At 48.2% G+C, this 16,335-nt stretch overlaps 1 protein-coding gene across 1 annotated transcript; it reads right to left on the reverse strand.

Moving 5' to 3' along the window:
- Window positions 1–1,884: 1,884 nt before the first annotated feature.
- LOC108931455 (testin-like) lies at window positions 1,885–12,671 on the reverse strand. The gene is made up of 7 exons (XM_018747208.2): window positions 12,490–12,671; window positions 9,202–9,287; window positions 6,318–6,570; window positions 5,707–6,075; window positions 4,574–4,789; window positions 3,425–3,583; window positions 1,885–2,553 (listed from the first exon to the last, which is right to left on the reverse strand). The coding sequence occupies exons 1-7, from the start codon at window positions 12,514–12,516 to the stop codon at window positions 2,359–2,361; spliced, it is 1,305 nt and encodes a 434-aa protein (XP_018602724.2). The 5' UTR covers window positions 12,517–12,671; the 3' UTR covers window positions 1,885–2,358.
- Between the last annotated feature and the right edge of the window lie 3,664 nt (window positions 12,672–16,335).

The raw sequence follows: 16,335 nt of genomic DNA on the forward strand, positions 1-16,335 counted from the left end.
ACCAGCGGCAGGCCCCAGAGAGACTGCCATTTGTTTCCATTGGAGAAATCAGTCCATCTCTGTTGAGATGTTACTGCTACATTTTGCGAGAGAGTAAAGAAGCTGTCCTGGAAAATGCTTCATGAGTGCACTGCTGGGACATCTGTGCTGCACCATGTCGGGAAAGTGTGGCCACAAGCATCTTCCAGATTTGGCCACTTGCTGTCCTCAGCATAGCCCCGGCAACGGTCCCTATGGTGCTCAACAAATAAAACTCCGTGATCTTATGCGAAACTCACTTTGTTTATTCCCACGAGTCTTTATTTGACTTTGTGGTCCCCATTTCCTGTAGCTGGACAATACACTTCAGTGCTGTGGCAGAGGGCAACCAGGGGACTCGGTGCAGAGCCAGCGAACAGTGATACTGCAGCTCCAGGAGCAGAAATTTGATTTCACCAGTGTACACCTGCTCATGCTACCAGCCCCTGACTTTATATGAGACACCAGCCTTCAACGTTCTAATGTGCCAAATCTGCTTGCAATGGGCCATGGGGTTTCGGTAGAAAGTGTCAACACTCCCACTCTGGCTGTGTTTCATACTTGGGTACCACCAGTAAGGAATTTTTTAACAGAACATGCTTCTCCACTCCTTCATATTTTGAATATTAATTTGAGAAAATGCAGGAAATGGACTCATATCTCAGTGTCTGCAGGGCTGAGAGCGAGTCCAGAGTCAGAGCTAACTATAAATCATGTGTGGACAATCTGGGGACCATGCAGCCTCTTTGCCAGGCGTGGGAGAGGGATTGTGTGTGTCTGGAACCCATTCTGCTTGTTTACCCAAACCCCCCCCAAATAATGGGTCACATCAATCTATGCCTGGCACGGCACCTCGAGAAATACCACAGGTTTCCCTGACAACGTGTCTCCGTCAGACCCAGCACTGCTCTACACTCACGTTGTACTTATTCACTTAGCTCATGCTTTTATCCAAGGCACCTTACACTGATTTACCCATGTACACAACTGGCTAAGTCTTACTAGATCAGTTCATGATAAGAACCTCAGTCTAGGGTGTTACGGCAAGAGGTGGGATTCAAATCCGGAATGTGCAAATCCGGAAGAACAAGCTCTAACCACCGCACCCCCTGTTGGCCCTACCACGGTATGTACTGTAGCCCCACGTGTCTCTGGTCTCCCTTGTTATGAAGAAAAGAGGAGCTGCTCCCACAGGGTCACTGGGCTCCACCGTCAGCAGATGTTCAAACACAACCACTTCCACACACTATTCCGGGCCGCTTTGTTAAGTCAATATTGACAAGAAGAAATAAAGATGTAATTAGTGTGAAAAGCGGGACTGGTTTTACCGCACGTTGTGGGACAACAGGCAGTTTGGGTGCTTCATAGAGCAACGAACACAGGAGCGCCGAGATGTGCTCTGGGGCTTTTCGTTTCTATGGACTTCCTATACAGCCCATTTGGGAACATGAGGAGCGCCTCCCGCTGGAGCGCCGCTACACCCACACTGCCGTTTCTAGCAGATTCACGCTGTAAAATAAAAGGCGTCTCACTTTCCACCAGAAAAGTACTTGCAATTAACCCTTTGTTTATCTCGTCATCTGACTCCAACACAATTTCACTTTATTGCTTCTGCAAAATCATTCAGAACCGAAAATATAAAAAAAAATTTAGGAAGAAAAGCACATGGACAGGGAGTAGCTGAAAAGGTTTGGAATGGACCTGATGCCATGGGGCTGCGGGGAACTGCAGTGTCAAGGTACGAGGTGACGTGCACAGCCCGTGACGTCACACTGTGAACTGACGTGTTCGACCCAAAAAGGAGCAACGGGGAAAGCCCTGTTGTACTGCAGTACTTTATTATGGTAAAGTACAGAATGCGTGCAGCTCAGGTAATAAAGAAAAACTCATTGGCAAAGAAACAACTGATCGCATTTTTAATACATCCAGAAGAAGGAGAAAAAGCACATGGTTTGAGCTTCGTTCACCACCGCGGGGCTCCTTCACAGCACACGGGTGGAGGGCAGGTGAACGCCACCTCGCTTTGGGCTCAGCGAGGCCAGAAATCAGCAGTGCAATCTGTGGAAACATACTTCTTTTAAAAAACTTCAGAGCTTAAAAGAATGAGCCTTCATCGGGAATCTTGCAGCATGAGATTCTGAGATTTGCATCTTGCTGGAGGTACAAAGCGAGTGTATCGACTGAGGTGCCTTCAGGAAGTCGTGCATTTGTCCAGAGCCACCAGGGGCTCCAGGCAGCAGCACACAGGGCTGAGGGATCTGACCGAGCTTCTCCGCGTCTCCTCCGCAGCATCACGGAACCCTTGCCGCAGCACAAGGGAGAGGCGCCGCCATCCCCGCCCTAGGTTGTTGTCGTCTTCTTCCTGCACTCGACGGAGCAGAAGAGCGAGTCCTGCACGGCCATGAAGCGCTCGCCCACCAGGCACTTGGAGCAGCAGGAGCAACGGAAGCAGCGCGGCTCGGCGTGCCAACTGTGCCCCCCGTAGGTGACGCGCTGGGCCTCGGGGTCCACAGGCTCCTGGCAGGATGCGCAGTGCTAGGGGAGGACAAAGGGCACACGGGGTGAAGGACGGGCAGGGCAGGACACCCGTTCCATGGTATTATCGTCACTCTTTAGAGTATGTGCAGCTTTGAGTGAGAACAAATACACACACACACACTCCTGAGCGTGTGGTTCTAAACATTGTGTAACAGGGCTTTGTCATATTTTTCCACTGATTTCACACAAATTATTCCTGTTAACATATCACTAATATAGCTCATCAGTTTTACCCGGGGCGGATGGAATAGACAACCAACAATCGATCCTGAACCCACATTGTCTGAACCGCTTGTCCCGTACGGGGTCACGGGGAGCCGGAGCCTAACCCAGCAACGCAGAGCGGAAGGCTGGAGGGGGAGGGGACACACCCAGGACAGGACACTAGTCTGTCACAAGGCACCCCAAGCGGGACTCGAACCCCAGACCCACCAGAAAGCAGGACCCGGTCCAACCCACTGCACCACCACGCCCCCTTGCTGCACAAATATTTTCACTAAATTAGTTTTCTTTCGCTCTTTCTTTTCTGCACAACCAGAACAGTCACATCTGAATGAAAAGTAACGGGAACGGAATCATTCTGTAAATAAAACGCAATCACCGACTGAGAGAATAAGAACTAAATACACGACGGGCCGCTGGCATCATACAGCACACGGAGCGCTCGCCGCGAGACCTTACGACCAAACGCCGGCACTGGAAAATGATACAATCGGGTCGGCGGGACGGCCGTCGCCGCTCCAGGTCCTCATAGCTCAAGGACCCCCGTAGGAGTGACTGGACCAAATAGCAATGGACGCGGCGCAGGTGACACACATGGAAAAGGTCACGTTGTTGCAGGTGAGACACAAGAGGAGGGACGCGTTACCACAGCATGGTTCTCCATATAGCAGGGCTTGCACACGGGCTTCTCCTTCTCCATGACGTAGGTCTCGCCGGCCAGCACGCGGTCGCAGTCGAAGCAGCAGAAGTGCTTGAGGTGCCAGTCGAGGCCCTCGGCCTGCGTGTACTCACTGCTGAAGATGAGCTGCAGGGACATCGCACCGGGAACACACACACACACACACACAGGCTGTCAGGGGGTTGCACTTCATTGGTCCTACATAACGGCTCTGAGCTGCGCCGTGCAGCATGGAATCGAACACGTTGCTGAACTGGTGCGTGGAACAATAATTACAGCCGGTCCCCCACTTACAAACTCCAGAGTAACAAACGCTCCGCTGTTACGAACCCTTACTACAAACTGTACCCAGCAGTACATGCCGTTGTATCTTTTCATTGTAATAAGGGCGTTGGCACAGCGCTCCGAACTGCACGTAAAGCATCGTCCGAAGCGTCTGCCAGCACCCACGGTGCAGGAGGTATAAAAGGAGCAAACGAAAGGTGAACAATCTGTAGATGATCCTCAACCATCCACATCGACCGATTGTCATCATCCACCTCCACGTAATACTTTCAGCTTCAAGATGGTGCACAGCTCTCTGCATTTCAAGGTAAATAATGCACAACTTATGCTGTTTCTTACTTCTCAAACTATCATTCTTGTACTTCTTATTATCATGACAGTATTGGGAATTAGTGAATTTCCTGTGATATGTGGGTAAAATAAGGGATGAGGGAGCCCCAGGTGAGCACTAACTTAAGCCTGGTCTGTTTCTCTCTTGGGCTTCCTGACTGACACCAACTGAGACTATCTGGGCACTTCACATTAACAGAACATTTATGTATTTACTTTTATTCATTTAACAGACCCAGTTCGAATGCGACGTACAAACTTGGGTAACGAACCAACTCTCGGTCCCGGTGCGGTTTGTAAGTAGGGGGCGGAAGCTGCTCCGGTGTCTCACATTTGGCATGACAGTGCAGTCTGCACATGGGCACTGAATAAGTGGGCGGTGCTGCTCCAGTGGGGGCCCTTGCCGCTCCCGGTGCCCCTGTGCAGAGGCAATAGGGGCACGAGGGCTCGCCTCTTGCCCCGTAACACGTGCTCGCGCCCCATTCCTGCCAGGAGCCGAACCTCATCGCAGCCGCTGCAGCGCGGCTTCTCGCTCTCCCCGTAGTGGCGCCCGCAGTACGGCTGGCCCTTCTTCCAGAAGTAGATCATGTCGACCAGCAACTCGGAGCAGACGCAGCACACGAAGCAGGCCGGGTGCCACAGGCTGTCGTAGCCGGCGCGCTCCGCGTACACGGCTGGATCCCCGCGCTCCATCGGCTGCTGGCAGCGGTGGCACGACTGTGGGGCAACAGCAGATACACTGAGGCGGGCGAGAGGGGCACTGTCGTTATGAACACGTAGATGTGATTCGATGGCGCCCTCTTACGGTTGACAAGTGCATTACATACAAATCAATAAATCAGATACACCCAAGCCTCGCATAATGGGGTAAAGTCATTCAACAAATTGCTATTATCAGGGGGTCACTTTGCTAACATTTCTTAAGAAAAATATAGTTGGATCCCAGATGAAAAAGTGCTAGTGCCATCTAGGAATTTAAATTAACTAAAGCATTTTTCGAAATGTGTGACCTCCGTCTTTGATTGCTCCCGTGTTTCGGCACAACAGCACCTGCACTTGGGTCCAAACCCTACCTCCCGTCCGCAACCATGACAGTATACATATTTCTCTCCCCCCCCCCCCCAAGCTGTATCAATATAGGGTGGCGCAGTGGGTTGGACTGGGTCCTGCTCTCCGGTGGGTCTGGGGTTCGAGTCCCGCTTGGGGTGCCTTGCCATGGACTGGCGTCCCATCCTGGGTGTGTCCCCTCCCCCTCTGGCCTTATGCCCTGTGTTGCTGGGTAGGCTCCGGTTCCCCGCGACCCCGTATGGGACAAGCGGTTTAGAAAGTGTGTGTGTGTGTATATACTATATTGATACAACCCAACCCACTGCGCCCCCTCTATATAGATATATATATATATTAGTCTACATGTAGACACACATATATACGGACACACACATAAATACATACACACACGGTATATATTTTCCTAAGCTCTGCTGGCTTTTCACTGTACAAGGCCCCTTTATATATGGGAAGGGCATATTATAATAGTAAAAGTGCAAAGTTAGGCATTTCCATTTCTCATACAGTATTGATCCCTCGAGTAAACTTCAGGAACATAACGTTATAAAGCTTGTAAACACACTCACATAGGTTGGTCCATCTGCCGGAGTGCTCTGAGCCCCTGGTGCCGCTGGACCCCCGGCGGTTCCGACCGTAGGCACCACCACTGCGCTTGCCCTTTCTCCTGCTCCCGGGCCGCCCATCCCCCCAGCTTGAGCCTGACTCATCACCTCTTCAGGAAGCTTCACGTCTCCCACCCCCAGGGCCTCCTCCTTGTACTTCTTCACATACTGCCGCATCTGCTTGACCTCGGCAGGCGACAGCTCGTGGCACTTGGACGGGTCCTGGTCGTGCTCGGGGAGCTGCTTGGCCAGCTGCCGCTTGCGGTAGGTGGCCCCCTCAGTTCCCGCGACTGGCTGCTTTTCCTTGGGCAGCATCTCGATGTAGCGCACTGCCTGCATGGGGGAGAACCGCGGTAGTTAAGGCACGCAGTGGGTGTGCTGACCTTCCTGTGGTTGCATATTAAAGCTCATTCTTCTTTTTGAGCAACTGATGGTGACTAAAATTAGACATGAGATTTACGTGATCAAGAAGCAAAACTCTAGGGTGTCAATGGCTTAGTCCTGAATCCAAAACCTGTAAAGGTCCAACGTTGTCAAAATGTCTCTTGCTCAGGGACAGGAGACGAGCTTCTCACCAGGCTCTGGTTAGACACCGGCGGTGCCCACTCGTAGGTGACCGACTTGACCCCCACATCCTTCTTGGCTGGAGCCACGCTGGTGACAGTGACCATGTTGCCGCGGTAGGTGGGCACGCCGTCTTTCTTCAGCTTGCCCAGGAGACTTGTGTACTTGGTGTCCTCGAAGAGCCGGCCCACCTTCCGGCTCTCCTCGGAGGTCAGCTGCACGTCGTGGTCCTCCAGGCCACATTTACAGTTCCGGCAGATCTTCCTGCAAAGAAGGAGAGGACCCTGGCATCCGCTGGTGCTGAGATTACTGCGTTACTGCAGGCTTTTACCTGCAAACCATTTTGGAATTTTGATATCCCATTTACTTTTCTCCAAAGTGACTTACAATGTTAAGCTTCCTACACTGACTTAGCATATATTCAGCTGGGTAATTTTTCTAGCGCACTTTAGGGTAAGTACCTTGTTCAAGGGTACGAAAGGAGGTGGGATTTGATCCTGTGTCCTTTGGAGCCTAAGGCAGCAGATCTTATTACTACACTACCAACTGTCCCCACACCTACCCCGCACAGGCTTGCATAATAATTGGAGCTTAGTATCAGCTGTTCTCATATTAATGTACATTTCACACACGTGCTGAAACCGCTTGTCCCGAGAGGGGTCACACCCAGAACAGGACATACATTTCACACACACACACACACACACACACACACACACACACACACACACACACACACACACACACACACACACACATTTTCGGAACCACTTGTCCCATACGGGGTCGCGGGGAACCGGAGCCTAACCCGGCAACACAGGGCGTAAGGCCGGAGGGGGAGGGGACACACCCAGGACGGGATGCCAGTCCATCGCAAGGCACCCCCAGCGGGACTTGAACCCCAGACCCACCAGAGAGCATAACCCGGTCCAATCTACTGTGCCACCGCACCCCCGTCTCCCCCACATACATTTCAATATAATTCAATTTAGTTTGTGAAGAGAAAATCATTAAAAATTCTTTTACATCTAGAACACCTTATTATGACTATATGGGCTCTGTGGGAATTTCATTTACATAAAGTATATCTCCTACACTGAGATGTACTTTATGTAGACGAAAAAGATTACATTCTCAATTGTGACATTTTTCAAGAAAATGCCCCACACCAACCAGGCAACATCTAAGTTAAACTTAACTGCAGCGTCACTGAATATGCTCCCTTTTCTCACTCAAATTCATACAGGTACGAAATATCATTTACATTTATTCATTTAGCAGACGCTTTTGTCCAAAGCGATGTACCTCTCAGGAAAAGTACAATTTATGCATTACATTGAGAGAAGGAGACATAGCTGCAGACATGAAAGTCTCAAGCAAACCTAGTTTGTTCCCTAGCACTTGGTGCACCGAGGTTCATCGTTCATCATCAAGTAGGTGCATAAGATGCAGAATATACAAACCCTGATACCAACACCAATTTTTTAAATCTTTTATTTATTTATTTATTTTTTTTTTTTAAATTAAATATTATAAGATAATGGGGGGCGCGGTGGCGCAGTGGGTTGGACCGGGTCCTGCTTTTGGGTGAGTCTGGGGTTCGAGTCCCGCTTGGGGTGCCTTGCGAGGGACTGGCGTCCCGTCCTGGGTGTGTCCCCTCCCCTTCTGGCCTTACGCCCTGTGTTACCGGGTAGGCTCCGATTCCCCGTGACCCCGTATGGGACAAGCGGTTCCAAAAGTGTGTGTGTGTGTATGTATTACAAGATACACAAATGAGCAGTACAATACCAGAGTAATGGCTGAATAAAGGTTGTATCTGGGGATGCTTCTGGAGTTATGATGCGTGAACAGTTATACCATAGATGAGCTGGAGAGATCTTGGCTAAAGTGGATCTGGAAAAGGTGAGTTTTCAGACCCTTCTTGAAAGTAGACAGAGTTTCCGCAGTTCTGAGTGACAGGGGAAGGTCATTCCACCACAACGGACCCAGAACCGAGAACCTCTGAGCTTTGCCTTTTGTGCGCAGGACCACCAAGCGAGTAGTAGTAGATTAGCGAAGGGGCCTGGCTGGGGTGTACCGGTAGATCAAGTCTTGTAAATAGCTGGGAGCAGCTCTGTTGATGCATTTGTACACAGTAACCAGGTTTTGAATTTGAGTTTGACAGCTATAGGAAGCCAGTGCAGAGAAATAAGTAGAGGAGATACGTGGGAGCGCTTTATCATACATCATATCCTGCTGCAATCAGAATTTATCTGTGGGATTAATAATGTTCCATCCGTCCATCCATCCATCCATCCATCCATCCAAGTGCTGGATTAAGGTTATGTTTAAGACCAACATTTAATGTTTCTGCTAGAGGAGAACTCAGATGCGAGTTGGAAAATGTGGGCATGTTCCTTCTATCTGTGAAAGGACTTTACAAAGAGTTTAAGGGGACAATGAAGAGAGTTCTATTCTGAGCTTCTATATGTGCTCAAAACGAGGGGACAACGAAGACAATGGCAGTGTCCCTGTGTGCCGGTGTTTATCCAACAACACTGCCAAAGTGCCGTATTCACAGATCGCACAATGAGGGACTCTTCACATTCTTCGCTACGACTCATTAAAGCCCTAAAGCCAGTGCAGGGTCAACATGGGCCATATGGGCCAGCCTTGGAAGGCAAAGCAGCAACTATTACTCTTGTTACAATAAAATTAGCCAAGTGTGAGTAATTGTAGAGGAAATCACAATACGAGAGCAGTGTGGATGGACGTTACTGCTCTTGCTCTGTTAGTTGAGAATAAAAGGTGAACTGAAAGCCTTTGAATGATTTGGAGAGATTTCAGCCTTGAAAGGGACGTGTTTCCCAACACACATGTAGACCTCGCTCTAAAACCACAAAGGTGCCACTATACCTCCAGAAGTGCAGCTCGAACCCTTCACACTTCTCCTGACACTTCAGACACGGGGCCCCAGCACCAATCTCGTGACCCAGGGTGACCTGAGAAGGAAAAACCCAAAACATTCCAGAGTAAATCACAGTGTATGTAAACATCAAACCTGCTCAGTAAACGTTGTACTCTTTTTTTTCCTCTCTGAAACATGTAAACCATATTTCTTTTACAGGCATGCAGAGCATTCTTTTTGATAGGGTTCACCATGGACTGCGGGAAAGCATACCCTTTACTCCTGCAAGCTCACATTAACTCCCTTACATTTAATTAATTCAATTAAGTCAGAACTGATTTAGTGCAGCACAAGTTTCAGCGCTTTTTGTAAAACACTACAGGTGCCGTACATTCGGGGCTAGATTTGCTCATCGCCATGGAAACCAGTACGATCTCCCGTGGACCAATTCTTCCAGCAGCTCTTTTTGAGTGTGCATCCATGCCTGTGCTGAAGAACTCCTGCAAAGCGCCCATTCAGTACTGTCCATGGCGAACTCCCACTGCAAGATGGCTGCAGAACCCCAGACGACCGCAGCACAACTGCAGCACGACCGCAGCATATGTGTGCGTTATCTGGGAGACTGGTTTGGGCCAGACTGTTGAAGAAGTGTTTGGAGCCAGATGCTGTAAAAAGACTTCACAAGGCTCACAAGGCTTAACTTGAACTCTCTACCAGGAATTACCATGAAATAATTTTTACACTGTCCCTTTGATTTGAAAGAAAGTGAAAATGTACATTAATTCCTTAAAGCTTAATCTATTATGTGAAGGATTATTTCTAGAATGTCAGACTGTCAATGTCACCCCATAATAGTGAAAGTAAATACGGTGAAAAGTGTTCCAACACTGGCGTTCAGAAACTCCACACATGAGTGAATGAACCTCAGGTTGTTAACAGCCACGTCTCCACCAAGAGCAAACAGGCAGCCCTCGCATTCATGACGCATGTTTTACGCGTTAAAGTGTCCGTCTGCGTGGCAAATACTGGGATAGGGACCATTGATCACTCAGCCAACAGCAGCAACGCAGCTCATGGGCTTTAGCAGCAAACTGCCTTTTACTTTCGGCTCATCCAACCCAGTGTGTTGATCTCATCCAATTAGTATCAGGAAAGGCTAAAAATCACAATACCTCCTAGGGACTGCCACATCCATTGTTCGTGGCCTCGCTCACAGCACGGCACCAATTAAGACAGCTTTTGATTTACCTCACAGGATTCATGTGGAATTAGTGCAGGGTAAAGGCTTGGTGAACCAACTTTTTATGTGGCAGAAGATGTTCTGAAGAGCAGAATCAGCATTTGAGACAAGTCTAGTCCATGAGTTTCATGATCTTAACGTTTGCATCTGTTCCGTAAACAAGAAAAAAGCTTTGATTCAAGGGCATGGCTTCTCCTGCACATGTCCTAAAGAAAGCTGCTTCTGTATTAAGACTCTCTCACACACACACACACACACACACACACACACACACACACACACACACTGACTGAAACTGAGCTGGAGCCTAACCCGGCAACATAGGGCGCAAGGCTGGAGGGGGAGGGGACACACCCAGGACGGGACATCAGGCCCTCACAAGGCACCCCAAATGGGACTCGAACCCCAGACCCGCCAGAGAGCAGCCAAGCCTGCCGTATTAAGACATGAACTGACAAAATGCATAGAATTCTCTTGAAAGACAATATCATTACGAAGGACTTTGTGTCTTTTATTTTACTTGTTTTTCATGGCATGTGACACTTGTTTTTTAACATCTCTTATGTACTACTACTACTACTACTACTACTACTACTACTACTACTACTAATAATAATAATAATAATAATAATAATAAAAGTTCACACTGCGCAGGGGGTGTGGTAGTGCAGCAGGTTTGGCCTGCTTCTGCTCTCTGGTGGGTCTGGGGTTCGAGTCCTGTTTGGGGTGCCTTGCCACAGACTGGCGTCCCATCCTGGGTGTGTCCCCTCCCCCCCCAGCCTTGCGCCCTATTTGGCCGTGTTAGGCTCCAGCTTGCCGCGACCCCACTTGGGACAAGCCGTGTGTGTGAAATTTCACATAAGGAATTTAAAGGCCGCTTCCCACTGTGCGTTACGTTAGAGAAGAAAGATTTATGGGTTACAACAACCAGTGTGTGGAGAATGTCAATGTGGCAAATTTTCTTCGCTGATGTGGGACACACGCTGACGGTGCGGCCGATTGGTGACAGCGAGCGAGTGACGGACGGAGCGCGCGAAGTCGCTGCACGTGAGGTGCGCTCACACGGACAGACCAGCGTCGCCGTTTTTGATATATTGCTTTCACTTTTGATGTTGACTGTGTACATTTTAGAGCCTAGATTTATCACTAGCTAACAACAGATCTACCTAACCCGATCCACCCAGCAAAAATAAGCCAGGGGGCGCCGGACGCCGGACGCCGGCCGCCGGCCGCCACGCGCGGCTCGCGCAGACTCAGCAGCAGCAGGGCGAACAAGAAACTCGCAGCCAGCATTAATTTCTTTCTCTCACTGGTACATTTTCACTTTCTCTTTTCTCTTTGTCCAGTGCTTAAGCGAGAACCAGCATAATCGGGGAAGCCGCTTTAATTGGGCCAAAGAGTTCTGGCTCCGATGGATCGGATAGGTGCCGATTCAGCGCAGCGATTGGCTGCTCGGCGCCACATTGTCGAACCCGGCTTCGTGGAGCGGGGAGCACTGAGGGTCAGTGGTGGGTCCGCCTGCTTGGGGGTGCACGAACAAGAAGAGAGCAAAATTCAGAATTATGTGCGTAACACTGTAACAATTCAACTCCACAGAGGTGGTAAAGCGAGGTGACACACGATGGATGGCCGTACCGTACGACGCCAATATTACACAAAGGTATCGCTGCACCTGCAAATTCACAGGTGCATCACTTTCGACCTCCGCCTTTGTCTTTTACTAATTTCCCCGGGTACACGCAGGGTAAGTGACAAGCCCACGCGCGCACGTCTGAAAGCCGCACACACCCGACACGCCGCAGTGGAGAGCCACGCCTTTATCGATCATTATTATTTTTGCCGCTCTTTTCATAATAAAGTACAACATTTAAAATGAACCCTTATCACCATTAGACCAGCATCGTCTCAGACGTCTGCAAAACTCAGTGTCAGACACACTCTATTCTACTCTATTCTACTAGTACCGAACTGTAGTGTGTAGTTTACCGCGCGCAGCGGTTCACCTTTCCAACCTGCGCCGTCGCACGTGGCCCGTCCTTTAACGTGAGACACCTACCTTCTTCATCTCCTTTTCTATCTCCATTTCCCTTGTTCGCAGTGATGGCCCTTTTCCACTCTGAGAAAAGGAGTGCGCCAAGTGCGTGCGGCTCTTCCCCCCGGCAGCGCGAAACCCGAGTGACACAGCGCGCCACTCTTTCTCTTTCTCTCTCTCTCTCCCTGTCCACCCCCCCTTGCACATCTCTCTCTCTCTTTCCCTATCTCCACCCCCCTCTTTCCACATCTTACTCTCACTCTCTCTCTCTCCCTATCACCCCCCCCACATCTTACTGTCTCTCTCACTCTCTCTCTCTCCCTATCCACCCCCCCCAGCCCCCCCTGCACATCTCTCTCACTCTGTCCCTATCTCCACCCCCCCTTCCACATCTTACTCTCTCTCTCTCTCTCTCTCTCTCTCTCCCTATCACCCCCCCCACATCTTACACTCTCTCTTTCTCTCTCTCTCTCCCCCTCTCCCTATCTCCATCCCCCCTTGCACATCTCTCCCTCTCTCTCCCTATCGCCACCCCCCTTTTCACATCTTACTCTCTCTTGCTCTCTCTCTCTGTGCATGAGCACTTCCATCTTGTACACAGGGAGTGCGTGAGACCAAAGGTCAAGGGTGTGTGTGAGCAGGTTGTGTGACACACACCCATGACCACATACCAGCGTAAAGCACACGGAAACGAAAAGCGCAGCAGTGATCACAGTTTTACGCGCTTAAGAAATTGCACATTTACATAAATACTGGATCATTGTAAGAGAGCACATGAACCCTAAGATCAGCACTAAGAGGCCTTTAGTTTGAGGGACCCAAAGTCCCGTCCTTCCAAAGGAAGTCGACTGCTGGATCGGATTTCTTCATTTTTTTTTACTGCTAATATTTTTGGCGTGACCAAAGCGTTACTTAGAACTGCCACGGAAAACTAGAAGCGAGTAAAGCCAGTGGTTTTTCTCGCTTCCTCCGGAAGCTCCCTGAAGAACATGAGCATTGACATTAATATCAAAAAGTAAATAGATAAAAATACTGTTCTCACGTACAGTTCCTAAGAAAATGTTTTGCGCAGTAGTTTATCTACACTTTCTGTAGTTCCTTTAGCATGTTTTTAATTAGCAACTGGAAGTGGTTACTTCGATAGCTCAAAGGGTGTTAGCTTAACACAGAAGAGATAAAAACTGATGCATTTGAAAGAAGCTGCAAGTTTACACCAAGAAGAGCATCACTTCCTTAAACATTGTCTTAATGATGTCAAGTTTTTACGAAGTATGCGGTCAGCCCTGGACGAGAGAACAAAATAAGAGGTATACATTTAAAAGGTTACACACACACTTGAGCAGAAGACCCAGGACTGTAAAAGGTCCAGTGAATGATGAGTTAACGCTGAAGCGCCTCACAGGGTTACCCCTCAAGTGACAGGACGTCGATGTGGTCCTGTGTGTCCAGACGGGTTGTGAAGAGCAGCCTGACTGTGTCTGGAATTGGGGATCTGAAGGTTGTGAGAGCAGTCCTTCAACAGCAAGCCTTGCAAATCCCAGTAATTCGGGCAAACAAGCTGATATTTATGTCGGCTGACTGAACGTTTTTGCGGCCGATTGTGTTTCGTGCATCCTGTGCGCGCTGTGGCTGCACGGTAATTCGGAAAACGAGGTAAGAAACCTTGGGACAGGACACTACTTGTAGGTCCTGTTTCTGTTTCATCCCTCAGTCAGCAGAAGGTAAAGGGCAGTGGTTAGAGCTGCTGTTGCCTTTGGATCTGAAGGTCGCTGGTTTGAATCCCACCTACTGCTGCAGTGCCCTTGAGCAAGGTACTTACCCTGAATTGACACAGTAAAAACTACACTGCTGTATAAATGGGTAAATAGCTAAAGGCAGCTTTACAGTGTGAGTTGCTTTGGAGAAAGGTGTCAGCTAAATTAATACATGTAAACACACTTATCACAAGAAGGTATATTTCGCAACATATGAATTAGAATCCCTCGAAGAATATATAAATATATATAAATAAGTAAGCAAACAGAAAAAAGTATCCAAAAATATTCAATGTGTACAATTGCAGAATTTTTCTTTATTTATGCAGTATTTGGCATATACAATTAGAAAATCCACAACATATTCAAGGCATGTGCTGCTTTTTCATAATACACTGAGGAAAAATGAATAACTGAACCTAACATATTTAAAAATACTGTAAAATAATTGTGTGAACAAAAGTTTCTTCACTTTTCTGACAAAAGAAACAAACATCTTGAACATCTGCAGTTTTTTATAGTATGTATTTATATATTCATTTATTTATTTTTTGGATGAAAAATTCAGTAACTCACAATACAACTAAGAGAGCTGGTAGTGTAGTGGTTAGAGTTACTTACTGCCTTTGGTCCCGTAGGTTGCAGATTCAAGTCTCTCCTCTGGATCTAATACCCTTGAGCAAGGTACTTACCCTAAATTGCTCCAGTAAAATTACCCAGCTGTATAAATGGGTAAATAAGTGTAAGCTGCATAATATTATAAATCGTTTTGGAGGAAAAGCAACAGATGAATAAAAGTAATACAAGAATACTGACACAGAACAACCAAGCCAGGGGTAGGTACACAAATAAGTAAATAAACAAAACAGAAATAAATGACAAATCACTCCCATCACCATGTGTATTACACAAAAACCTAAAACATTACAGTAATTTATCATCTTAATCAATGGCGATTAGTACACTCCTTAATAATACTGTTTAAATTCTGCAAGAAAAACAACGAAGATTGCTGCAAATTTGGACCTGCGCGTATTTGGCTAAGATATTTGGCTAAAATAATTATTAAACTGATAATAGATACCTGCTTCTCATTGCTTCCACCAAACTGTAAGTCTCCACAGAGAACATATTCATCAAAATCCTAACTGGGTTTTAACAGTCACCTATGTAACTAGATTTTGGACTTCCTGACAGGCAGACCCCAGGTGGTCAGGACTGGCAACCACACATCCTCCACGCTCACCCTCAGCACTGGTGCCCGACAGGGATGTGTGCTCAGCCCCCTCTTGTACTCCTTGTTCACCTATGACTGCTCTGCTAAGCACAGCTCCAACATTATCTTCAAGTTTGCTGACGATACAACCATCCTAGGACTCATCACCAACGGTGACGAGACATCCTACTGAGATGAGGTCAGAGCACTCTCAACATGGTGTGACAACAGCAATCTCTCCCTGAATGTCAACAGGACCAAGGAGATGATTGTGGATTTCAGGAAGTCACAGAGAGGGGGGTCACGGTCCTATCCAAATCAATGGGGTGGAGGTGGAGAGAGTTAAGTTACAAGTTCCTGGGTGTACATATCTCCGAGGATCTCTCTTGGAGCCTCCACACAGACATAGTAGTGAGAGCAGCCTGTCAGCATCTCTACTTAGGTGGCACAACGAGTAGCGCTGCTGTCTCACAGTGCCTGGGTGGTGTGAGAGAAGGTGGGTTTGATCCCCAGTCAGTCTGTGTGGAGTTTGCATGTGCTCCCTGTGTTTATGTGGGTTTCCTCCAGGTGCTCTGGTTTCCTCCCACAGTCCAGAGACATGCTGTTCAGGTTCCCCCATAGTGTGTGAGTGACAGAGAGAGAGAGTGAGTGTATTCCACTGATGTGTGGAAGAGTGACCCATAGTAAGTAGTGTATCTAGCAGTGTAAGTCACCATGGTGAATAAGGTGTGTGGGCTGATAACACTACATAAAGTTCATTGGAAATTGCTTTGAAGAAAAGTGTCTTCTAAGTGAATAAATGTAAATATACTTCCTGTAGAGGCTAAAGAGGTTTCGTATCTCCTCTGGCATCATGTCAAACTTCTACTGCTGCACCACAGAGAGCATTCTGAGCGGCTG

This window comes from Scleropages formosus, chromosome 2 (genome assembly GCF_900964775.1).
Source record: "Scleropages formosus chromosome 2, fSclFor1.1, whole genome shotgun sequence".
Lineage (NCBI taxonomy): Eukaryota > Metazoa > Chordata > Actinopteri > Osteoglossiformes > Osteoglossidae > Scleropages > Scleropages formosus.

Coding starts and splice junctions, on each gene's coding strand:
- LOC108931455 (XM_018747208.2), bottom strand. CDS start 12,516: ATGGAGATAGAAAAGGAGATGAAGAAG. Junction 6,571..9,201: donor TTCGAGCTGCACTTCTGGAG/GTATAGTGGCAC, acceptor CCTTCTTTGCAG/GAAGATCTGCCGGAACTGTA. Junction 3,584..4,573: donor GCTGCAGCGGCTGCGATGAG/GTTCGGCTCCTG, acceptor ATGTCCCTGCAG/CTCATCTTCAGCAGTGAGTA.